At 38.9% G+C, this 26,589-nt stretch overlaps 2 protein-coding genes across 2 annotated transcripts; one reads left to right on the top strand and one right to left on the bottom strand.

Moving 5' to 3' along the window:
- The first annotated feature begins 973 nt into the window (after positions 1-973).
- Positions 974-21,786, top strand: Cerk (Ceramide kinase). The gene is made up of 8 exons (XM_071792859.1): positions 974-1,390; positions 12,023-12,274; positions 16,068-16,261; positions 16,766-17,141; positions 17,464-17,613; positions 17,709-17,905; positions 18,603-18,769; positions 19,039-21,786. The coding sequence occupies exons 1-8, from the start codon at positions 1,240-1,242 to the stop codon at positions 19,121-19,123; spliced, it is 1,572 nt and encodes a 523-aa protein (XP_071648960.1). The 5' UTR covers positions 974-1,239; the 3' UTR covers positions 19,124-21,786.
- A 180-nt stretch (positions 21,787-21,966) lies between these two features.
- Ecsit (evolutionarily conserved signaling intermediate in Toll pathway, mitochondrial) lies at positions 21,967-23,685 on the bottom strand. Its single transcript, XM_071792862.1, has 2 exons — positions 22,564-23,685; positions 21,967-22,380 (listed from the first exon to the last, which is right to left on the bottom strand). Exons 1-2 carry the CDS (start codon positions 23,471-23,473, stop codon positions 22,109-22,111), a joined length of 1,182 nt encoding a protein of 393 aa, XP_071648963.1. The 5' UTR covers positions 23,474-23,685; the 3' UTR covers positions 21,967-22,108.
- Between the last annotated feature and the right edge of the window lie 2,904 nt (positions 23,686-26,589).

The following is a 26,589-nucleotide window of genomic DNA, read 5'->3' as shown; positions in this document are numbered from 1 at the left end:
CAGTTGTATTGATTAATAATTAATTCTATAACAGTAATATAAAATGATCACTGCATAAGCAATAAATAATATATTTTACGTCTCGAATCTTTTTGTGCTTATCTACTATTAATAATAGTGGTATCTACTTCATCGATAATTAACATGGAAGAAATATATATACTTGTAAAAAAAACTGCAACTTTTTTTTCATATTTAAATTCTTAAAAAAGATTCTTCTGTCGAAATTATATCTTATCTAAAAGTTATACAAAATAAACATTAAAAACTTTAATTAATAACTATATATTTTTGCAATGTCTGTTACGTTATTTATAATATAATTATTCGATGAATGTAAAGTAAAAACTTCGATAAATCAATGTATCCTTAAAATTGTACACACGCGACAAGAACAATGAATTTATTTTAATCTACAAATATTTATCAATGAGATGAATTCTTCAATTGTTATTATCATTAACTCTTGATATTAACAAAATTATAACATTAGTCCTTAGCCAAAAATTACCAATACAATTCCTAATTGTGACAATAATTATTATAAAAAGAATAATATATTATAATAAAATAATAATAATCGCATTTCTCACAATAAACGATATTATTATACGGTATTCATCGTTTCCCATTGCTATTCTCTGTCTCTCTCTCCCTCCCCCCTTCCTCCCCCTCTTTCTCTCTCTCTCTCTTCCTAAATATATTCTTAATTAATTTATCAGGTTGGAAAAATTTGCTCAACATCTTGAATTTCATTAGCACAAAAATTTCGTCAGCATCAGTACTGCCGCCGAAAAGTCGAATGAAAACCCTGATCATACGCACCCACGCATCTAACATGATTTTGACGTTTTGACAGATATGACTCATATTGCAGCGCGCGGACGGACGGCGAGTGCACGCGCACCGGAGTGCGCGTCGCCGCACTCTCGTCCTGTTTCGCGTTTCGCGACGGCTCGCGGAGTTGCACTCGCGGAGTCGCGGTCGCGACGCGATCAGCAGTCTCGCAGTCTCGCTCGCGCATCCGACCGGGCAGGATCCCAGTGCGGTACGCGTCGTTAATCGTGTGTGCGCGTGTAATCGATCGCGGAGCAGCGAGCCGTGCTCCTTTCCCGATTTTCCGTGACGATCCTCCCGACGTGCACCGTCGTCGTCGTCGTTGCGGTGCATCGATCAGCGGTCATCCTCGGGATGACGTCACGGCCGCGCCGTCAACCCCGTCGATGAAGCGGCCTCAGGATGATGCAGGACGTTGCAGGCGGCCCCGCCGACGATCAACGTGCCGCCTCCAAATCGGTGCTGCTCAACACCTTCGTCGTGAAGAAGAAGCGGTGCCGCGTGTACTTTCATCGCGGCACGCTCATCTGGGAGACCGAGAGGCCGCCTTATAGTAAGCGTCGATCGCGGTCTCCTCGACCGCGCCAAGGAATTTTCACTTAAGTGCGAGACACGTACCTCCGGCTCGTCATTAGTATCGAACGTCGAATACCAAGGTGCTCACGGCTGCGCGGCTTGATTAACACGATTAAATTGACTTTAATTACCGGCCATTAAATGATTTTAATTACCAGAGTGACGAAGTATATCCTCTCCGAGTGAATTTTCTTCGGATGAAGAGGTCCCAGCTAGCAGAAAGTTCTAAGATACGTCTTAAAAACATCACAAAGACGTTTAAAATAAGACGACACAATTTTTCAGACGTTCTTTAGATGTTTTTTTAAGACATCTTTTAGAAGCTCCTGCTAGCTGGGATGTACTATATTTTTTTATAAGAGAGTATTATATTAATTATTATCTCGTCAACCGCGCGCGAGAAATTTTCATCCAACACGTTTCCTCGAATTGTCATTACATCAAATACCGAACACCTGGTGCTCGCGCGGCTACACCTTAATTAACGCGATTATTCGATTAAATGACTAATCACCCGGAGACGAAATTGTCTCCGAGTGAACTGTCTTCGGATACAGAGATAATTGCCAATTATTATCTCGTCGACCGCGCGAGAAATTTTCATCTCAAAGCGACACGTTTCCTCGGATCGTCATCATTACGTTGCGTTGACGAATGTCGATAATCACGGCTGCGCACCGCATCACAGCTTGATTAACACGGAAACAGTTTCAACCCACAGAGAGAGAGAGAGAGAGTGGATGCCACATTAATTATTATCTCGTCGACCGCGCGAGAAATTTTCATCTAAAAGCGACACGTTTCCTCGAATCATCATTACATTGAATTGAATATCGAATATCTGGTGCTCACGGCTACACCTTGATTAGCACGATTACATAACTTTAATCAGCGGCGATTAAACGATTTTAATCACTGGTGATAAAATCTTCTCTATTTTAACTTTTTTCGGCTGCAGAGACGGCCAGATTAATTGTTATCTCGTCGACCGCGCGAAAAATTTTTATCTAAAACCGACACTTTCCTCAGATCATCATTACATCGACGAATGTCGAGTAATTAATCACGGCTTGATTAACCACGCGGAAACACTTTCAATCATCATCTCTGAACTACCACATCAATCGAATCGAATTGTCATCTCGTCAATGACGCGCGTTTCGGTTTTAACGAAAATATTCGACGCCTAAATAAGGCCAAGATTGTATTTTGTTCAAGGCGGACTCGAAATCCTAGGTAAATGTCCTCGTGTCTTTTATCCAAGGATAAATCCTCAGCGGGATTACTAATTCCATTGGATGGAGCAACATATTTTTCTTCGATCTTCATAAATATATTGAACAGCTAATTTCGGACAGCTAGTTAACTCAGCGAATGAGGCTCGGAATGAGCATATTGGTAGAATCGTTCCGTCAACGACGTGTACGTTTCCTTTTAGCAAGGAATATTGAATTTTCAATTTACGAGCCATTCAGCTCGTCTTCGTGGAGTCGTGGAGTTAATGGGGTAAATTGTTCGCCCGACAGACACTCGCCAATCTGGCGAGATCCATTCTTAGCAAATATTAGATGGGCAAATGATAAGATAGATTAATAATTTGCCGAGTCGACGGCCCTGTCGAACTCCCCTTTGAAACGTGTGTTTCTTCAAAGACAAACAGAGATACGCGCGCGCGTAATGTAGCGATCGATGCTAATTGGATTATTGTCCCCATCGACGTGTCGTCTCTTCATTCTCGGCAAGAACCTGGTTAAATATTTCATCTCGAGGTTAATTGGCTCACTTCTTGTGAATTGTTATCGCGCACAAGTCGATTAAATCTATTTATTACGTATAATCAAACGTAATAGGATCGAGCAAATCTGATAAAATCTATTTTTTCAGATACGCGATTATTTGCGAACAATTGTGTTCACCGTTCTACTTGGAAATCCTAAAGATAAATCAAAACGGATCTTGAATAATGCAGATTTTAAATTGAGACGTAAATTTCTCGCGCGTATTCGAGATAAAATCTGCTTGTGTGGCTGGATGCAGACTGATGCAGACGCGCCAGGCACATGACGAATTAACATTTTTTCGAGTCAAGGCTCGCTCGTGCGCGGTGCATCGTTCTGCGTTCGCCGTTCATTCTCCTTTCTTGCCACATCCCGTTTACTTTTACCTCTGGCAATCTCTTGGCTCGCTGTTATACTTCGCAACTCATTCCGCGGCTTCGCGTGTTTGTCGCGTAAGAAAGTCGCGTAATCACCCGCGCGAACGGCCGACTTCTCTATTGGCTGCCTAGAATCGCGCTCAACCGATCCCAAGGCCGGGAAATGGAAAAACACTCTCTTTATTAAAGATTTATTCAACGTGAATCTCATTTAAGTCTCTTGCATTGATTTGCAGCCCGCCGAATCACGCCGACGGATCGATGAACGTGTATTATGTATTGGCGGCTGATAAAAAAAAAACCACGGGGCAAAAAATCGTTACGTAAATATCTCCTTCAGGGTCGTCTCATGACGAACCCTCGTCTCGCACGTGTTTTCCGTACTCGTGGAGTTGCATAATAATTGCCTGAAATGCGACTCACGTATATTGTTCTTTTTCTCTCTTTCTCTCTCTTTCCTTCTCTGGTCGATCGCTCTTAAGCCCAACGAGCGCTTATTAATACAACTCGAGCAATTCAGTCTTACAAGGTGGACGAGAGTTAAATGTGTGTGCACACACGCTAAGAGGAGCCGTGTGTTGTCGATTGTGGCTGGCCTTGACCTTCCATTGGTACAACATCTTTTGCGGTAGGCATTACGCCACTAAAGACATAAAAAAAAATTGGAAGTACGAGATAGGCGGGACTGTTGGCCTATAATTTGCAATGTTAAACAGGTAATAAAGGGGCAAAAGGCAACTTTTTATTAAATACTTCTTTGAATTATCTATGTATAACGCAAATCTACAATAAGCCGGATCATGCTTTTTTCAATTAAGAACTCCGTGTCCTACAAAATGAAAACAAACGTAAATATAAAATAAAGCAAAGTTCGGTAAATCCGATATATTTAAATGTTGAATAAAATTGGAAAGAGTGAGGGAGAAAGAGCTTGGAAAGAGAGAGGTATTGATTATATTAAAGATTTATTTAATGATTGAGGAAAGGCTATTAAACAAAGATATATTTAAACAAATCAAAATTATTTTAAAGTTTACAATTATTCTCTAAATCGTCCGTCAAAATTTTTGTCCAGTGTTATAATCGCTTCTCTAATCGCTTCTCGAAATAGATTTTTGGAACAGTTGTGCATATCATTGTTTACATATGCACTTGTAATCCTTCGGTTGCAAGCAAAAAAATTAACAGAACTATCTTGTGTGCCCACAGGACATGGTTCTTATTTGTAGATTTACTTTGTAACTTCGAGACGCAAGGATATCACAAAGAATACTAAGAAGTTTTTGGCGATCCGTTCACGTAGATAGGAACACATGTCGATACTCGCCTCGTCCTTGAACGCGATTTGCATATCGTTCCATTTCCTTATACGATTGTGCGCGTCATGAATATTAAATAAAATAGCGATAATCACATCGCGGATAGCGAGCGAGCATATCTTTACAACCGCATTCTCCAGCCCCGTGAATGCTTCGTGTTCTACAATGAAGTCCTTGTAACGTGCTCGCGTAGCGTGCCCCGTCCGACTGCGTGACGATTAACAATCTTTCTTGTGGAGAAAACAATATCAGTCAAATTTTTACTAGAATTGAATCAAAATAAGATAATCTTTTAGCTTGTGAAAAATTCGATACAAATCGAAATGTTGAAATAATTCAGTAAAAAATATAACTTTTTTCAGCTTTTGGAAAAAGCGTTATTGTTCAAATTTCGGTTAAAATAATTGAATAAAAATATAACGATTTTTTAGTTTATGGAAAGAGCGATAGAAATTGAATTTTTGCTATAATAATTGAGTAAAAAATTATAATCTTTTTAATTACTTCCTTTAAAAAAATATATATTAATCGAATTTAAAATAATTGGGTAGAAAATATAATGGTTTTTTTATTTGTAATATCAATCAAACTCTAATTTTAAAAATAATTGAGCAAAAGATATCAAACATTTTTTATTGATTGCGAGGATTAATATTTTTAAAAAGTGTTTTAATAGTTAATACTTCACACGACGTGTGCGAAAACTCGTTATTTGTTCCTCTGCAAGTACCGTACACTTTGCCGAGCGTTACTCCCAGGCTTCGCTAGCTCCAGACGCTCGCGTTGATACTTCCGTTATCTCGTTTTGATCGTAAAGCCTTATAAGGCAGTCTTTCACGTCTGTATATTACGAGTGCCGGAATAACGCTCGATCGAAAATAGCGTCGCTAATTTCGCGCCCGGTGATGCGACTCGTTGATTTTAATAGCGTCGAATCTGTTTCGGGACATCCGTTGCAGCGAGGCAAGTGCAACGCCTGCAAATCTTTCACTTTCCATCGTTCACCATATCGCTGGTGTTTCCTACGGACCGGTACTTACGTTATCCCGGTTAGACAGGAGAAACCTGTCTGCAAGCGAGGAACCGGTATTGTGGTATGTCAACGACCTACGGCACGCACTATCTATTCTTTCTGATTATTATTATCTTCGAAAAAAATCCTAGATTTCTAAATATCTAAATCATTAAACAGTAACTCTGGGAAAAACGTCGGAGATATTATTATTATTATTTCTTATTGTTTTATATTTTATTAATTATTGTCCTTGCTACACTTTTGCTTGTTTTTTTATTATTATTATTATTAAGTCGAACGCGTTCCAGAATAATATTAATATAGTATAAAATATATTTTTACTTACGTAAACGAGACTAACGAAGTACGTCGCTATAACCATCTTAAAGGCAATGATTCAGGCAGTCACGTAACTAATTTCAGACTGTCGTCATGGAATTCGCGTATTCATTTCCATGCATTTCATCCTAAGTGTTATTGTCGAGGAGCCCGCTTCTGTTCACGTCTGCGTAACACGCGAGGAGACGGTACACGTTATTAAACGTAATACACGCAAGTAGCGAGATGACCCGTTTCAAACGCAGAACACATATTTTACATAACATTGTGTATATTTAGCATAAAGCTTCCTTGATTTCACGTTCGATTTCCTCCTCTTTTCAGCTTGTTTTATCAGCTTTAATGAAGCAAACTCGTTTGCTTTTTACTTCACGGGAATCAAATGCTGTAATCGGCCAATTACTTAGCTTCAGAATATTAAGTTTCTGAAGAATAATGTCCTAATTGAATAGAACTTACAACAATCATTATCAATCATTATCATCATTATATTATTTTTCCGCAAATATCAAAATGTCATTGTAAGACTTTTATAAATAAAAAATCAATTATTAGCCAAATTATTGTTACGAATCTATTACCGAAACAGCTGGCTGTCGGCGCGAAGTCGAGTTTCCTCCGTATCGAGTCCATTTTGAACGATCTATAATTCATGGCGAAAAGGATGCGAAACTCCATTTATAATTTAATTTAGGGGAGACCGGACCTCGTTGGCACAAGAGGCAAGTTGGCAATGGGTTCCGTTTATGTATTTATAGTGAAAGAAATAATGGAAAAGTTATAACAAAATATCTCTTTTATGATACTTTTCCCAAAGTTTTATTTAAATCAAAAAAGTATTACAATAGAAAAAGAGAAAACTCTAATTCAAGAGGTGGCAAGTATATAAATTTTCGAGCGTTTCAAAATATCGTATTAATGCTCTTCAGCTTGAGAAGTAAATTCAAAGTGACGTATTATTAGTTAAAAGAAAAGTTTCTGTTACTATACGACATGTCATTTTGAGGAACAACAGTAATTTATTGTAAGAAAACGACTGAAATATCAAACGCACGTAGAGATGGGGTATGTTGGCTCATATCAAGGGATGCTTCTTGACTTGTTGCCGCGCGCGTGGGACCTGTGTGAGCATGTGATTTGCTACCTAGAAGACTGATAGAAGCTAGATATATATTTATATTAATATTTTTATATTGAAGAAAGCTACATCTAAAATAATTCACAATTGTTTTTCTGTAACAGCATTTTGCTATTCGATCATTATAAAATAACTTTAAAAGATACAATCTTTATCAAGAAGTACATATCTGTTATCCGTTTTGTGTTTCCATTACGTTTTCATTAATTTAACATGGACCTTTGTCGCATAGCCAACTTACCCTACTATCGGGGCAAGTTGGCTACAATGATGCATGTTCGTATTTCACTTATTACAAAGAAACTATACAGTATACAGGAGCGTTCTTGACATGAAAATGTAGAGAAAGGTTCTCTTTATTATATTAGTACTGTTTAATCATGAAAATTAGTTGTTTAAGGGGTAACGCCACTCTAGAGTCCCAAAAAAAGCCAATTTTTGATAATTTTTTTCAGAAATACAATAATCATAAATGAAAATCGGTTTAATTCTATTTATTATCTATATTTAAAAGTATAAAAAATTTTTTTTATTAATTATTTATTGCCAAAATGGCGGCGCCAGAGCCATTGCTCCAAAGTGCCTTTTTGCGGAAGACGTTCAACGGGCGGAATCGAAGCTCCTATAATTTTTGAGCTGGAACAAAAATTCAAAGATTTTTGAAAAATATATAAGATTTTCTATAGAAGTACATACCTAGGGGAATTGCGAAATATCATTTTTTGTAAGAATGGTGCATGTTGGAAAAAAGTGCTTCATTTTTCGCTAAAAAGTGTCGCACAAAATTGTTTATAAAAAAAGTTTTGTTCAACTTATCGCAAAATCCCTAGGTACTTCTAAAGATAATGTTATTGTAAAGTTTCACTCAAAATTTCAAGTTAATCGGATAAAAGGTGTTCGAGTTTTGATTCCGCCCGACTTTAAAAAAGCGATTTCGAGAAAAACGCGTTTCAAGTATCAGACGCTCGAAGCGCGCTCCGAACGCGCCGGCAGACGGATTACGAAAAAAGGATAATAGAGATTTTTCCGAGCTTTGAAACCAAGTGTACCTTATTTCTAAGACCTTAAAGCATCGTTTAAGCAAAAAAAATCGATTTTTTGAAAATTCTAGAGTGGCTTTACCCCTTAAAAACTCAAATGCCGAAATTGTGAAAACGGTGCCAACGAGCCCCGGTCTCCTCTATATAATATCAATAAATACGAAAATAATTTGAAAAATCGAACACGCATATATATTTGCATATTAAAGTACATATTAAAGTACACGCGTCGAAATATATGCTGTATAAAATTATAAGCAAAATTCTGGCCTGAAATCTGAAACGTGAATTATTAAATCGTCTGTGAGAGAAGAATTGATCAGCGTCTTCCACGACGCACGAGGAAGTCGTAAACCCGGGACAATAACCGTCGTTTTATTAAGGTCGATCGCAACGCGCTATACATCGCCAATGAATCGATCCCCAATAACAACCGTTCGTTAAGGCGCGATCGCCGGCATGGCAATTGCGCTCGAACGAATCGCCGGTCCCGAGACGCACGATGGAGATCATGCATATATGCTCGCGATCGCGAGAAATCGAATCGCCGCTAGCTAAAAATATATTTCGCCACGTGCGTCACGTGGCACACGTGTATATCTGTGCGCGATGCATTGCGCATTGTTCCAAAATGCATATCCTTGCACTCACACAGTGACCCGGAATTGAGTGTTTATTTTTTATTTAGACGAAAAGTCTTTAAAATAAGTTGTAAATTTAGTATTTGGAATAATTATTAAAAAAGAGTTTTCTTTTTTTCTTTATCTGCACTTTCTCTTTTCTCTTCTTTCTTTTTTTTTGTTCTTTTCTCTTTTCTTTTCTTTTCTGATTTCTTCGCTGGCCGCTGCAACTACTGAATTGTAACACGGGAAGCAAGAAATCATTTTTTGTGAATCATACTGTTAAAATTACGATAAAACTAATTTATTTCTACATATGACGCAAAAAATATGCATGATTTCCTACCTTTGATAAGTTGTAATTTAATATAACTGCAGTGAAAAAAATTAGGAGCCTTGATTCAATTCCTTCTGATTTTTTTTAAGCATAAATAGTTCCAATACTTTACAATTAATTTTTGTATCGTTAAGACCAATTTTCTTGACATTTGATTCAAACAATTTCGTATGAATGTAACAATAGTAGGGGAGCCCAGAGGGCTAAATGGCGATTTACTCGAGTGTCGTAGGAACCTATTGGATTTTGAAGATTAGATGGTAGAAAGAAAAAAAGGTTATATAATGTACACCCTTTCACCGGTGGGGGAAGCGTCTACAGGAATAGTCACATAAAAATACTTGAGCGCGTCAGATATTGATAGTGTATATGCCCCACGTGTCTCTGATATTGGAGGTATGTTAATCTGCCGGTTTGCATGGTGAGGGTGGCTGTACAGAACGATTGAAAACGGGAAAAAAAAACGACCGCGCTCGAGAATGTCAAGGTGACGTTGTTTTTTTTCAAGTTTGTGACCCTCCCACTCCCTTACGTCACGCTCAAATCGTCAGATTATTGAAATGCACACTTTTCAGCATGTTATTAACCCACCTTACCTTAATCTGACGCGCTCGAGTATTTCTAACGATCGATTTTTTTTTACTATTCTGATCGGCTGCCCTAGACGCGCGATCCTATATTAAGGGCTTATATATAGTGGAGGTACTCAACAGGGTGCAAGGTATCCCCCTATATGTTAATCTGTCGCGCTCGAGTAAATCACCAAATCCCCTATCGGGCTCCCCTACTACAAGGAATGGGGTTCTCTTCGGTTCCACGATCCGGTGAATACGGACGTGGCAATTCGTGACGCAAATTACGATTATTTGGAAGCAATTCCCGATATTTTCGAGTTACGAATACCCAGGCGAGATGCGGTTGACGTAACGCTGTATTAAATTGCTTCCTCGCTCGCGCGGAAAAAAATCACCCTAAATTACGACCGACTAATCAGCACTATCGTCACGTGTAACGCGATTGTCAGGTAGATGTTCATTGAAATCAACATTGCCTTGACAGACGATAAGCGCGAGATAATAGCCGATATCCCGCTGCGATTGCGCAGCGACCTATTGCCAACAAAAAGGAGAGATAAGAAAGCATTCCAGGAATAGTCTCACGCATTCAAGAGAGAGTGTTTCGTATATAAAGTATCAAACAAAAATATCAAACAAAGAAGAAGACTCACGTGTCGAAAAAGAAACAGGATATCTTTAACGAACTCAATTGTACTTTCATTGATAAAAAAATATTTGAGTCGAGATTAATTTACATACTAAAAAGTTAATAAAATACATGAAATACATCAATAAAAAAATAATAAATAAACACCACACATGCAATAAATGAGAAATTTGCAGACAACGTATAGGGGATGCTTCGCATTCTTGAAACCTGATAGAGCATCTCTCTCTCTCTCTCTCTCTCTCTCTCTCTCTCTCTTCATGGAATAATAGTCTGGCCCGTTACCTTCTTGCATCCTGGCGTGCAAGCGCGTGCACCTGCTCTCTGATAGCGCGTAAAGGCCTTCACACATAAAATCGCGTAAGAACGTAAAACGTAAGCGTAAGAAAATCGACCAATCCCAATCAAGTATTGCGCTGTCCGTAACTCCAGTAGGGGAAAATACTTGATTGGGATTGATCGATTTTTTTACGCTTACGTTTTACGTTCTTACGCGATTTTATGTGTGAAGGCCTTAACTCGGTAAAAATGGAAATGTTGCGCAACGTCTTACGTGCGCGTCGAGTGCCATTCTCTGCGGTTCACGTCCGCCGGATAACCGGCTTTTTATTCCTGCAATATAATAAAATAATATACAATATGCATACGTGATATAGAGCAATAACACTGTAGGGCCTGATAAAGTTATGATCCTGATGCAAAAATAAATTGAGCTTATGCAACATTGATAGACACGGTAGATAAAATGATGAATTAATAGATCAGCATTCAATGTCAAACGTAAAGTGTTCCCTCAGAGGACTAAATTAATAAATAAGGCCGGACCAAATTTAAGCCACCTTATCGAGCCCGTTAACGATAATTATCTAAATAAAAGTTGCTGGTATATACATTATGCACGCGTACGTGCCTACGTGCGGTCGAGCTATAAACGTTCGCCAAACGCAACGTTCGTTGACATTTATCATGTCAAAACTCCGTCGTCGTTCGCGTTAAATGTCCACTGTTTCAAGAGGGTATTCTGATTTGAAAGATTAAAAATGTATTTTTCAGGAATTTTTTTAGAGAAACGAAGAAAGCGAATAACGTTGAACTTTGCACGTTCTTTCAGCTTTATTTTAAAAATATATTTTTTAAGTAACAAAAAACGCTATTTTTTAATGTTATATCCTGTTAAAAAATAAAGCTAAAAGAACGTGTAAAGTTTAACGTTATTCGCTTTTTCGTTTTCCTACAAAATTACGACCTTTCAAACCAGAATACCCCCTTAAACGATCTGTTTTACAGTCGCGTTGGGAGAAAAGAAAAAAAAGGTCATGCAGATCGGTTTTTAATCAAACATCAGCGAACGGAATTTATCGGCTTCGATAAATTCGTTCTCGTGTGAACCACCCTGATAATCCCCTCGTTGTTCCCCTCCAGCCAGATGGACCCTACCCTTGACGGACGTTCTGGCGGTGCGCTACGGCGACGACTGGATACCGGGTGTGAGCGTTAAGGAGAAGCAGCCGACGCAGCCGACCTCGCCGACGACGGTGTGCCCGACGAATTTCATCCTGCACTACGCCGTACGCGGACCCAAGAACAAATGGAGGCATCACAGCGTGACGATGAGCCACACGGATCCCAGGCAGGTCGCCTCGTGGGTGAAAACCATTCGCAATTACCTCCTAGGTGAGTCGCCGATCGCGATCATCGCCGCCGCGCGCCGTTCCAAATTCACCGGTGCGTTTTATGCGAAACCACGCGAAGCGGCCACACCGGGCCGCGCGGTCAACGTCGGCCGCGTATAATAATTTTAGAATTGCGACGTATATATATACGCGCGCGAGGAGGCGTGTATAAGATCATTGTCTGTAAATTACGAAACGACGGGAGCATAAAGATTAAATAGAATCGTGAAATTGAGCCAAGCGAAATTGAGCGGAAGCGGCTCTGTGTTTATCGAAAAAAATATATATATACGGCGGCACATATGATGTAAAACGACGCACCGACTCCGTATCGAATGCCGCAGGCAATTAGTGCCGAGAATAATTAATAACGCGCCTGTAATTTTCTACATCCCGTGTACGGCGCTTAAGAGAATGCACATATATTATTTTAGCGATACACGCGAAGCTGACGTGTTGTGTCTGCGAGCGACTCGTTCGGGTTGTGTTCCTGCATAAACTTGTTTTCGTTGTATGCTGGTAAAGAGTGACGAATTTCCTCGCCGACTTGCTTGCTGAATAAAAAAAAAGGCGCACAAAAAAAGACACGAGGAAAACAGTCGATCAAACTTGATTCCAAAGAATCAACGTGACGCATAAATTAATGAGAATTTGCTAGCTCTTGCATCGTCGCTGATATCATTGTGGCACTGTGTGTAAACATAATATTAACATATCTTTTACTTATTGTTAGACAAGAAGCAACTCGGGCTTAGGAAAATACTAGGGAGGAATAAAATCACTTAATCTTAAAAATATAGACAAAATCGCGGTAATTAGAAAATTAAGAAAAATTAAATCAAGATAAATTAAATACAAAGTTACACTAAATTAAAGATATTATTTCTAAATTACCTTAATCTTAATCCAACTTATTATAATATAATCTTAAACCTCAATTAAAGCCATACTTCAAAAAATAGAGATTACATATATAAAGTAAAATAAAGTAAAAAACTGAAAGCTTTATATAAGTACAATATCTCCATTATGTGTGTGTGTGTGTGTGTGTACGTGTGTGTAATAGAGATATTATATAAAGCTTTTAATTTGCACTGACATATATATCTTAACTATATTCAAAGATAAGTTAAAGAGATAAGATTTTAAGATAAGCCTTTAATTACTGATGATTACTACATTACAAAGCAAAATATTTCTACAATAAACAGCTGTCTTTTCTATATGAATATTTTTTCACAATTATAACCGGAAACGTAGTATGCGAAGTTTAGGCGGTTAGTGTTAACCCAGTTGGAAGCGACGTAAATCGCGATGAAAGGTCTGCGCCACGAAAATATACGCTGTGACCCTAAAACTTTGATAGCGCAGCGTAGCCGGCTACTAATTAATTGCGGCTGGCATGAAAGTTTTATCGCGAATCAGTTTAATTTCGCGGATTTCGATAGGGTTTCCGAATCAAATTACCCTTTCGCTCTCCGATTTTCGTTATTTACAAGTTTCAATAGCTTCCAAATTGAAGACCGTTGCTATACGCTTGTCGATTTCGCCAAGTACGAATTTCGAGATGTTCCAAATGGAACGTTGCTGCCCATATTCTCTAATTTCGCCATTCGTGTGATTCATGTGTTTCGGCAAGTTTCTCCCATTTCGCTGTTTCTAGATTTCCCGCGGAGTTAAATTGAATTGCTGCTCCGCTTAGAAGCGTTGCAAAACGAATTAAGCGAGACACGATCTCTCGGCTCGCTTGAGAGACAGCGATGCTGTACGTTAGCCCCGATAGGGAGAGGGAGAAAGAGAAAGAGATAGAGAGCACACATTTTAATGAATGTCGAGAAAACAGGCTGGGTGTGCTCTAAACTACCCCTATCGACCATCGCCGCGTCGAGCGCGAAGGGGCACAGGACAGGAGGACACGCGCGCGGCGCGTGATACCGCAGCAGGCGGACCCGTCGAAAGCAGGGCCCCGGCGCCGGGGCTGAACGAGTTTTACCTGCTACTCTCCATCGCAGACCGGACTCCGGGGTGGCGGATGGCCACCATCCCCGGACCGAGAGAGAGGAATACGGGGAAGCAGCATCCTGTCCGCTGCCGAGAAGGATCCCGGGAAATCGCCGCGCGAGCGAGGGGCCATTAAGCGCCCTGCGGGATTCGTGGTTGACAGCCCTGCGTAAGGATATGTCGCGAGCCTGCGAGCTCACCCCTAAGCCCGCGTTATCGCGCCCAAGGGGAGGGGGAGGCGTGTCACCGATTCCGCTATCGAGAGGATTTTCGGGAGCACTCCCAGATGGTCCTCGAGCGTAGAACGTCGCTTCACGGTATCGCGAGTCGCGATCTCTTGCGGCCATACCTCTATCAATTGATAGAGGTATCACTACAAAAAATAAGTGTGTTCGACGTGCGTTTAACGTGTGTGGAAGTAAAACATAATACACTTTGTCACGTGTACTGAGCGACTGCTGTGTTGATACTACACACTTATTCGTTCTGCATCAATTGATAGAGGTAAGCAAACGGTGGATCCATCGTGTGAACAAGTGGTCGTCTAGATCCATTTTTCGCGAGATCGAGGACAATTGTGATAGCCCAAGAATCACCTCTAAGTTAGCCCCCCTCTATCAAGTGGTGGGGGGGATAACTTGATAGAAGTGATTCTTGGGACTCACGCTTTGAGTATGCTTTCCTAGGCTTAGGCTATCACAATTGTCCTCGATCTCGCGAACAATGGATCAAGACGACCATTTATCCACCGTTTGCTTACAGTGGATCGGGATCACCCAGGATTCTGGCGGGAGCTGAGGTACAGGATGTACCGGCATACCCAGCGACGTACCCTAATGACGGTGCGAGACTGGCCCACCATGAGATCAGTGGCCACCCAGACCGCCGCTGAAGGAAATGATGCGGCCATACAGGCCGTCCCAGCCGTCGCGGCATCGTCGCGAGTCAACAGCTATAGTATTGATCTGGGGGTTTTCCGTGCTCATGTAATCGTCGTTTCTGCGAAAAAAAAACTCTTGTTCGATTATCGACGTTGCGTCGCGTGTCGTAAGGCAAATTGATCGGGACACTTTACACGATTAAAGTCCCACTGCCTTCCTCCTCCGAGGCCTCCGAGTCTCCATTTGACCCATTTTCGTTTTTAAACTGCGAAGATTAAATCGCGACGAAGAAGAGAGGAAGTCGATTAAAAAACTTCGTCCGTTTTACTAATCTGACAATGTCCGTTCTGTATAAAAGAAAGAAAGGGTTTTTTTTATCAACTAGTACGATAAGTTATATAGTACCTATGACTTGTACATATACAGAGAGACATTGCTTTTAATTCTTCTAAATTTTCTTTCAGTTTTTTTCTGTAATTAGTTTTTTGCATGATATAAAAAAGAAATAAATTTGATTAAATCGAATAAGATTAACAAAATTGACAATAAGAGTCAGGCGCAGTAATTAGGGCGCAATATATTTTATTATTAAATATACAAATGAAAGAGAGGAAATGATGTTATATTAGCGTTAGCTATAATTAGCATTTCAACCTTTTTTTTGGGTCATACTCAGCGCAACATTACATCGGTCGGAGTATATTGTATAATGCAGTCAAACGATTAAAACAGCTTATGGATAATCACATATTGATATGTAGTATAGTTTCTTAACATAGAAGCAAAGGCGATTGTAAAGATTCAAATTGAATTATCTAAAGGAATTCGGGGGATTGAAAGGCTAAGGCGCAAAAAGTTCTTACAGTTAGAAGGGGGATCTGAATTTTTTTAATTTGCAGTTGATCGTTTCAGGTCTGTCGTGTCGGCCGCGAAAGGTGATGCTGTTCATCAATCCCATAGGCGGTAAGAAAAAAGGTGTCAAGATCTGGGAGAAGGATGTCCAGCCGCTTATGACCATCGCTGGCATCGAGACAAAGATGATGGTCACAGAGCGTGCCGGCCACATTCGCGACGCTCTGCTCACGGCCGACTTGAGTGACCTACATGTGAGTCCTGTTCTTGCAAGTCTAACATTCTCTATTACTTTCATGTGGAGTCCGGATTCAAACGCTCTAACTCGGCAAATAAATGCATTGCGCAAATCTAGAAAACTGTTTAGGAAAATTGTTTAACAATTTTCACTAGATTTATATTATTACTTTATATATTAGGATAATTATCTATTTACTAATCTAGGATAATTTTACAGTAATTATCAAAAATGTAAATCCATAAATTTGGTTGCGGTTTATGTACTAAAAATCTTATCTTTATATGTTAATTATATATATCAAATCAGAAAATCGAGTGTCAGTTTCTAAATATTTACGATATATTTAGAGCGTATCTAGAACACATCTCTAAATTACATGTCTCTAGATAATTATCGAGATGTTCCGGTTTTTATAATGGATATACAAACATTTTTTAACACGTATAAATGCTTGATTGCATCATACATAATTAAAAGATTCACGCTATACTCAAATTTAACTTTTCGCGCTTGATAGGCGGTGGTGTGCATCGGCGGTGATGGTACGTTCGCCGAGGCGTTCAACGGGCTGATTCTGAGGGCGGCGAAAGATCAGCAGATTGATCCCAACGACCCTGACGCCAGGCTGCCCGGTCCCGCCTTACCTGTTGGCGTTATACCCAGCGGTAGCACAGACACGGTCGCCTACAGTCTGCACGGCACCACCGACGTGGAGACTGCCGCCATACATATCATCTTCGGCGATTCGATCGGTCTAGACATCTCAGCGGTTCACAGCAATCGCACCTTGCTCAGGCTCTACGCCAGCGTGCTCAGCTACGGCTATCTGGGTGACGTAATCCGCGACAGCGAAAAGTTCCGCTGGATGGGACCCCGTAGATACGATTGGTCTGGTAAGGAGTCCCCAAGTCTTTTGATTGTGTAATTTAATGCGGTGAACCTTCATTGAGCGAAGCTGATCAAGTCTAATTGTTCGATTCGAGTTGTGTAATAATCTGACTAATCTATTTTGATCTATCAAATTTTGAATAAGTATAAAATAAGTAATAAAATAAGTAATAAAATACCAATTGATTTTCTGTATTGTAACAAACATTATGTTTATATGTATATAATTGATGTGATATATAATTGATGTGAAAAGTGATAAAATATTCTGTGTACAAATATGGATATGGGGTTGATATTAGATTAATTAGATCTTTTCGTTCATAGGTTTTAAAAAGATATTAGCAAACAAGGGCTACGAGGGTGAGATCGAGCTGCTATCGGACCCATGTCACCCAGCGGGAAGCACAAGATGCATGAAGAACTGCTTACGCTGCCTGCAGCATATGCACAGCATCCCCGACAAGGAAATCTCCAGTAAGTATTAAAAAATGAGAGAACAGAAATCAATACATAATGCAGTTACAAAACCAGCTAGAATTAAGCGAATAATGCTTTATATCTTCGTGTAGGATGGGTGACGGTCAGAGGGAAGTTCTTCATGGTGAATGGCGCGAACGTGTCGTGCGCGTGTTCGAGGAGTCCTATGGGCTTCAGTCCTCACTGTCACGTGGGCGACGGCTGCGTGGACGTGATCTTAATTCGACACACATCTCTGATAAACAATATCAGATTATTGCTCAGGCTATCCAGCAAACGAAAGACTCTGGTACGCGCGAGTTCCAACCATGTATTCGAATAATTATCGCCAATTATTCATTTTTTTGCTTCACACTTTAATGGCTATGTTTGCTATGTCAATCACCGTTCATAGACATTTAGCACCTTCGTTGCCGTGTGCATCATTAATATATACCGAATGTTTTTTTATTCGTGTACCATGTGCGTCACCCGTGGTCTTAACAAGTCATTCTTTAAATGTCATTATTATGCACGACACCTGAGGAAGTATTATAATGCTTTTATAGTAGCAGCGGAGATGTTAAAATGTTCAGTTAAAGTGTTCAGTTTAAACGGTAGCAAAAAATTCCGTTCGTAATTATGATATATGACACAAGGTCATTTCGAAAAACTCACGTTTGATGAATTATCATTTGACAGAACAAAAGACAATTTTGCAAAATTACAGTACTATGCTTTAACCGTTTATCGCGATGTATAATTCTGAAATATTTTAAGATCAAGATTATGCAAGTAAAACATTTTTAGTATATTATACTGTAATTGTTTATACTATAATTATACATATATATAATATCTAATTTACCTATATATATTATAAGATTTATTTCTATATGTATTATTATTTATAAAATATATAATTATACGCTATATTTAGATTATAATTATGCACTGATCTTAAAAGTTGAGGTGAAAATCACACTGGGTTTGCAATTCTGTTGCAGTACGAGCTACCGTTCGTCGAGGTCTACCGGGCGAGAGAATTTACATTCCGCGCCCTGCCGACGCTGCAATTCGAAAACGGGTTGAACGCGGGAGCCCGCTCGAGCTCACGGCTCAGCGTGTGGAACTGCGACGGCGAGGTGATCGACAGCACCAATGTGAAAATCAGGCAAGTAAATAACAGGCGATAGCGATCGCGTTATCGAATATCCCGCGCCGCGTTAGTTTCTATATTAACACCCCATTCGAATTTTTATCTTATCTAAAACTCGCGTACGTGTGCTACGCGCGTGCAATTTAGACATAATAGCTGTGCCTCCACGTGATGCTTGTGCGACGCTAATCGCGTAATTATAAGGCGAAATAAAACATTCCGCGGTTCAGCGCCTCTAAATTTGCACAGGAAACACTACCTCATGCTATTAAATATTTGTGCAGGGTACACTGCCAATTACTGAAGGTCTATACGAGACGAACTCAGGACTCGGCCCGGGAGCCGACATGCATCAGCTGTTCCACGTGAATGAGCCGAATGAGGTCGTCGAACGGCTAGTCTTCAAGGCCGCGATCCCGCACCGCGACGCTTTCGAGGGCGCAAAGTTCCTTTGTCTTGCCCTATTATGATCAGGATGTCTTACGCAATAACATGGATTGATTAAAAAAAAAGTCGCTCGTTCTTTTGACTCTTGACTCACTGATAAAAAGAACGAATAATTTTTTTTATCAATCTAACATTTCCAAGCTTATCTAACGCGGAAATTATTTCACACTTTGAATACGCTTTTCTACATTGCTCCCTGGATAAGTTATTTTTTATTTATTACTGGTAGCGACGAGTAAAATTTGTTTCCTAAAAACTGCTGTTTTACGAATTTTACTTCGAGTGAGCAAGCTTGACTCGTGGCCACTAATCCGGAGCTAAATTAATAATTACTAATATATTTAATAATTAATAATGTTACAAAATTTTTTTAACTCTAGAGAGATGGCGTAAGTAAAATTCACTTGCTATTGCACCGAATCTAGAGTTACGAAGGAAGGCGTATGCTTTAAAATGTTGATTATAACATCAACCGGAATCAGATGATTACTGGGCACAGGTGATTGATTAAAGACCAGCGCGGGAGCTTATATCATCATCGGTTTACGCCTGTGTATAATCCGTCTCGTTCGCAGAAATTTATTTATAACTTCTTTATCATTGCATTTGACGACTGTTTGGCAATTGATGCTTTCCGAGAATATATTGAACATTCCACCTATTGGTGCGATACAAACCGCAATAAAGCTCAAATTAATTTTATACGTGCATCGACGATATTTTCTACACGAAACATTAACACAAAAAAAGACATAATATATGTAAATACCATCGCGTCTCTTGCGCGCTTCTCGATTCCTGTTTCATGCTTATCGCGCGTATATAATTTATTCGCTAAAAACCGATCCAGAGACTGCATTTATCATGGTCTCCTCGCGATGCAGAAATCAACGATGACACTACCAAGCCGATCTTCTACGTTTTGTACTTAAAATGTTTTATTATCGATGCCTACAAACTCGAAGCGACAAGTGATATAAGCGTGGCAATTATTGTTACTTAAATTAATATATATACATCTATATATTATTGATTGTAAATTTATTTCAAATAATAAATTTGCAATCAATATCGAATGCAATTTCATCGACATAATAAATTTAAGCGATAATTGATATTATTGTAATGAAATTTAAACTTTGGCTCATATTATCGATCCTCGAACGCGAAACGCGCACTTGACACCTTAATTAAATCATTTTTAATGTTTTCGGCAAACTTTTGTGGAAAGACAATCAAGAGACGAAAATGGTTTGAGTTTTAAGAACTTTTAAGATTTAAGTCAACACGATTTAATAGTGAACTTTTTTCTAATTGCTTCTATCTTTATTCGCGAAAGTTTAGATTATATAGTATTTGTACATTAATTGTACGGCGAGAGAGCGTAATGTGGTAACAAGATGCGATTATTTGTAATTAGAACGTTTATGCAAATGTATGGGATTCTTAATTATATTGTCAATGTTTCAGTGTTTTATATTTCCAAGACAATTTCAGTTGTCTTGGAAGGGATAAATTTTCCACAATTATAACAAACAATAACAACTTGTGAAATAAAGGCTATTTGCCATTTTTTTTCTTTGAGTTCTAAATTTAACCGAAATATTGACACATAATTAAGAATATCATCCTAAACATTTCTATACATTTGAATAGGAAATGAATTCAGAGAAATATAATAATGAAAAATATTTTCAAATATTTATGATAAAAAATATTCGATTTCGCAACTTTTCTACTCTCTTTCCGCGTATTTGCATAAACATTCGCGATCTGTTTACGACGCTTAAATCCCTGACAAAATTCTCTTGATCGTCGCGCAAATGTCCTATTTTTAGTGCCTCTAAGCAGGTGCTATTTTGCGTCGTGAGAAATTAGACATAGACAGAGGTTTCGCTACACGTGTCAACGTGTAATCGACGGATTACGGACAGTATAAACGGCACTATATGAACAGTCCTATCGATGGCCAAGCCATAAAAAATTCATCAGGGGAGGAGCTACAACGCTCGCGATCGTCGCTACTCGCTACTCGTAGAGAACTCGACGTCACGCGGCTAGGGACCGATGCAATACACGATATATTTTAGAGGAAATTACTTTGAAGTATATTTTCTGACGAAAGATTAGACTCCGTAGCGTGAGATTTAGGTCGTATACGCAGGTTTGATTCCTTTAATAACATATCATAGATTTGTATCGATCTACATAGGATTCGCGCGGTGGAGATGCATATTTTTTTATTTGCGAGGCGTTATTCGCGCAATTGAAATGATGTCTTCTTAAAGGGCGGCTTAGACTTAACGCATTAACGAAATAGTGTCACCGAAGCATATAGTGTATACGATATCGGAAATTGTACAGAAATATATATACACATACATATATATATGCATATATATATACACCATGTATTTTTTTTTAATCGTGATGTATTTATATATATATATAGAAAATGGGCGAGTACAGCGAATCAATGTGATGATCTATTGACCGGCGGTAACATATATTATTTTAATTCCTATCACTGGGAAGATGCACCAAGCACACACGCATGGCTGCACAGAATAAATAATATCTTTGTATGTATTGTGTATCTCTTATTTTTACATACCCTTTCCTCCCACCCCATAATGCCGTATTTATGTAGCAATAATGGATTATTTTCCTGACCAGGGAGATAAAATCATATTAGCCACAAAAATATCAAGGTTTAAATTATTAAATAAATTTACAGATCGATGAAATTGTTAAATAGATTGAAATGACGTCAACCGTATGAAAACGTTATATTTTTATATACAAACAAGAGCTGTCTACAGACACGCGTGTCGATTTATTACATTAGCAATATTGCGCATCACCTGTTCGGTGTTTAATAGTTTAACAACAATTTGTACCTTTCCACTAATCCTTCACTCGCACTATTTCGTTTTCACTTTCATCAGAATCGATGAACAACCGTTCCCTTGTGGACGACATTAATTTGAACACTACCGGAATTACAGTCAAGATGGGATTCTTCTGTTGTAGACATCGTATCCAGGACAGCAAAGAGTCTTTTGTAGATGTGCCGGTAGCGCACATTGCAAAGTACGTGCCATCGTCTTGTTCATGAACCGTAGGTGCAAGAGCTACTTCTTTCTTATCCCAGAAAGGTATTCTAATATTTGAAACGTCTGTAAAAGAAAAACATTTTCTATTAAAAAGTCTGCTGGAATACTAAATAATATAGTGAAATATTTATATAATTATGCTATAATATGATTAATAATTATTATTTTAATATCTAATAATTATCACATATATGATAGTAATATAATTATATGCAAGTAACGATATCTAAATTAGTAATTATTTACCATCAGGATTTTCGCGAACGTTCTTCCTTTCTTTAGCTGTACCCTTCAGGACAAAATAATCTATACATTGATCGGCGACCCAAACTGTATAAGGTCCTTCAACAAAAATCGGAATATCACGAGGCTGCATTCGTAACAGTTCCTCCTGCATACTACTCATTGCGGATACGATCCAAGTATCCTCGATGGCATCCTCCACATCCTTGGTCTTGAAGTCTGTGATTATGGTCTGTACATCCACGCTGGAGATCTTACTCATCGCTAGTCTGGCGAGCACCCGCGGATCCTTAGGCGCCGGTCTGGGACAGGGCCAGGGATTCAGATTGGCGAACTTGGGCATCCAATACATCATCCTCCAGAACTTCTTCAACGGCAGCCCCTGCTGCCCGAAGATGTTGAGCAGCATCTCCTGCATCTCCAAGTCCGGCATCACGCAGTTGTGCTCCATCTTGCAGAGCAGATCGATGGCGATGAACTGCTGCTTGGGGTAGTGCATGAACAATGTCTGGTAGTAGTTGTGGGGGATAAACTTGCCCTTGGGTAGCACGTCCAGCAGGGACTTGTACACAGCCAGGTCCCGGTTCACGCCAAACTCGTCCATGTACTTTAGAGCGATCTTAATGAACTCCACGTGGCCGCGTCTCTTTTCGTTGTTACTTTTGTATTGACGCAGGATGTCCAGATAGGCCTCCTTCTCCTTCTTTTCAACGTTCGCGAAGGCGTGCAGCACGAGGGCCGACGGCTTGTCGTCCTTCTTGTCATCCTTCTTACGCCGTTCCTGGCTGGTGTGAATAGCGCGACTCAACGGCCGGCCCGTCGTAACAGCCTCGCGCAGCGGTTGCCTCAACAACGCGGTGACATTTGACGCGAGAACGTTCCGGATGATCTGCGAGATCATGTTGACCGACATACCCTTCTAGCACGTCATCTCCAGGCGATAGATTATAGTGTTTCGCTCACCAAGATCTTGCGTCCGCGAGGTTATGATACGCCGCGGATCCGTGATCCGTGGGGGCCGCCTAACCTCTCTTTTCAATTTCCTCTTTCGTATTGCGCGCCATTTTTGCGCAACAAGGTGCGATTTCGGCTGCGTTTCGCTATTCACTCGCAGTACTGGCAGCACTGTAAATCCGTTCCAATATACGCGACAGTAAGCTGTCAAAGTCGTCAGTTTAGCGAAAGAGAAACGACTAATCGTGTTCATGTGACGTCTAAGAGGGAATATGACTTGATTGTCGATTTTCTTACGCTCGTTTTACGTACTTTTATGTGTGATTCTACTGCGGCTCGCGAGGTGAGGCATTCGCAGTAAGAACGTGGCGGCTATGGCGGCACCTTTGAAAAAATTGGTCCTTACCTATGTGAACCTTGCACCCGACTTTCGAAAAATTAATTTTTTTACGGAAAACGTTAGCATTTGGTTTGTAGTTGTTTGTAGTAACAAAAATTTCGTTTGTAGTTTAATACATTAAAAATTATAAACATTTAAAAAATTACTCGCACCCCACTTTGAGATAACTCAAATCCGCTTGCGCCATCTTCTTCAAAATTGTTTGTAGTTGTTTGTAGTGCTTTTCTTTTCGTTTGTAGTTGCACTGTTCAAAAGTTATTATATTTTTGCAATAAACAAAAAGAGTAACTTTGCCAATTTTGGAGATATCTCAAATCAGCTTGCGCCATCTTCTTCAGAATCATTTGTAGTGCTTTTCTTTTTGTTTATAGTTGCACCATTCAAAAGTTATTATATTTTTGCAATAAACAAAAAGTGTAACTTTGCCAACTTTGAAGATATCTCAAATCCGCTTGCGCCATCTTCTTCGGAATCGTTTGTAGTTGTTTGTAGTGCTTTTCTTTTCGTTTGTAGTTGCACTGTTAAAAGTTATTATATTTTTGCAATAAACAAAAAGAGATAATTTGAGAGACAATTTTGGAGATATTTTAAACGAAACGGAACAAAAACTATTACAAACAACTACAAACAATTCTACATCGAGTCGCGCAATTAGTTTTAAAATATTTCCAAAATTGGCAAAGTTACACTTCTGGTATATTGCAAAAATATCATAACTAGATATATATAAAACGGTGCAAATACAAACAAAAAAAAGAAAGCACTACAAACAACTACAAATGATTATGAAGAAGATGGCGCAAGCGGATTTGAGATATCTCCAAAATTGGCAAAGTTACACTTTTTGTTTATTACAAAAATATAATAACTTTTGAATGGTGCAACTATAAACAAAAAGAAAAGCACTACAAACAACTACAAATGATTCTAAAAAAGATGGCGCAAACGGATTTGAGATATCTCAAAGTGGAGTGCGAGTAATTTTTTTAATTTTTATCATTTTTAATGTATTAAACTACAAACGAAATTTTTGTTACTACAAACAACTACAAACAAAATGCTAACGTTTTCTGTAAAAAAATTAATTTTTCGGAAGTCGGGTGCCAGGTTCACATAGGTTTGGTCCTTGTGGACCTGGAAGGCAACAACGAGAAATATACAGTAATTGTTAATTACGAAGATGCGGAAAAAGCCCGAAAAGATTACTACTACTACTACTAAATTAATATAATTAATATAATAATAAATAATTTCGATATTTTTATAAATCTGAAAACTGTTATTTATTTTATAGACATGACTTTTGCAACATTATTGTTTAAGTACAAGATTCTTTTTTATATATTTAGAATAGGTGCTCCTATATCGTGTCACGTCGTGTCTAAGATAGGTTAAGATAGGTTATATTTCTTTCTTATACGGGTGCGTTTCGACATTCACTGGCAGTACTGGCAGTACTGGCAGTACTGTGTCGTCGTTCCGTTATTCCAGCCTGAAAGTAACAGCAGCAATATAGAAACGCTCCTGCAGTTCTACTCAATGACGTCATATCGTCAGTACTTACAGTGAATATCGAAACACAGCCTTCATTGATCGCGTTCAGCAGACCAAGCCGCTGAGTAGCAGTCGAACGTGATTGGCTCTTACTTTTAGAACCAACCAATCAACGCATAGTGTTGATTAGACGAACTCAACAGTTGTATCTGCTGAACGCGGCCATTGGCGTCAATTGACGCGCGTCAAGACGATTTTGTGACGTCATATTGTCTCTGCGTCGACAGCGTCGCGTCGACGCTGAAGAAGTTAAGATTTCCCAACTTCTAGCGTCAAAACTGGCATCTCGACGTGAATTCCAAAAATTGAATGTTGCATGTGAAAGCCTTTTTCATTAAGTATACTAATCTGACTTTACCCGAACTTGATTTCAAGCGTCAACTGACGCCCATGAAAAGGCACCTTAAAGGTAGGCAACTTCAGAAGGTTCAGAAGTCTGTTGGATTGAGCGTTTACGCGTAAAGAAAATATAAAATAGTCTTCTTATTTTCGTTACTTATTTTTATTTTATCCGTATAAGTTGAATATTATTTACGTAAGTCATAAAAATATCCATCATGAAATATTAAATAAAATTAAATCAATTAATTCGTCTTTTTTGAAATCATTTCCTTATTAGGTATCGTTTACCTTCTTTTTTAAATCCTAAACTTTTACGTACATATATAAAAGAAATTAGAGGATTAAGGAAATTTATAAATATTTATTCATATTCACATAGATGGACATCACATATGTGCAGGATATTTTTCCTTCGATTGGGCAAGAAAGTGGCTATTGTACCCATGTATAACATAGATATACCGGGTGTAACAAAAAGGTCGGGACCCTGGATTATCTCGGAAAGTTGACGTTTTCGGAAGAAATGTTTTATACAAAAGTTGTTTGGCTCGAAGGGGCACATAAGATGGTGCCATTGGTTTCACCTTGGATGGTCGTTTAAAGCTCACGTAAACGACACCTTTAATTTCTTAAATGGAAATCCCTATTTTTCAATGCATATTCTTGTAGCTAATCTCGAGAGCTTTTTAAAACGCTATAATAAAGTATTTTTTCATTAAGAACTTTTGGAATTATAAGGCTTTGAAGTAATAGGGCTTGTAGTATTTTGACATAAAATA

Source organism: Temnothorax longispinosus, chromosome 11 (assembly GCF_030848805.1).
Source record: "Temnothorax longispinosus isolate EJ_2023e chromosome 11, Tlon_JGU_v1, whole genome shotgun sequence".
NCBI lineage: Eukaryota > Metazoa > Arthropoda > Insecta > Hymenoptera > Formicidae > Temnothorax > Temnothorax longispinosus.
The sequence above is the reverse complement of the archived record's forward strand: the minus strand, read 5'-3'. Positions and strand labels throughout refer to the sequence as shown.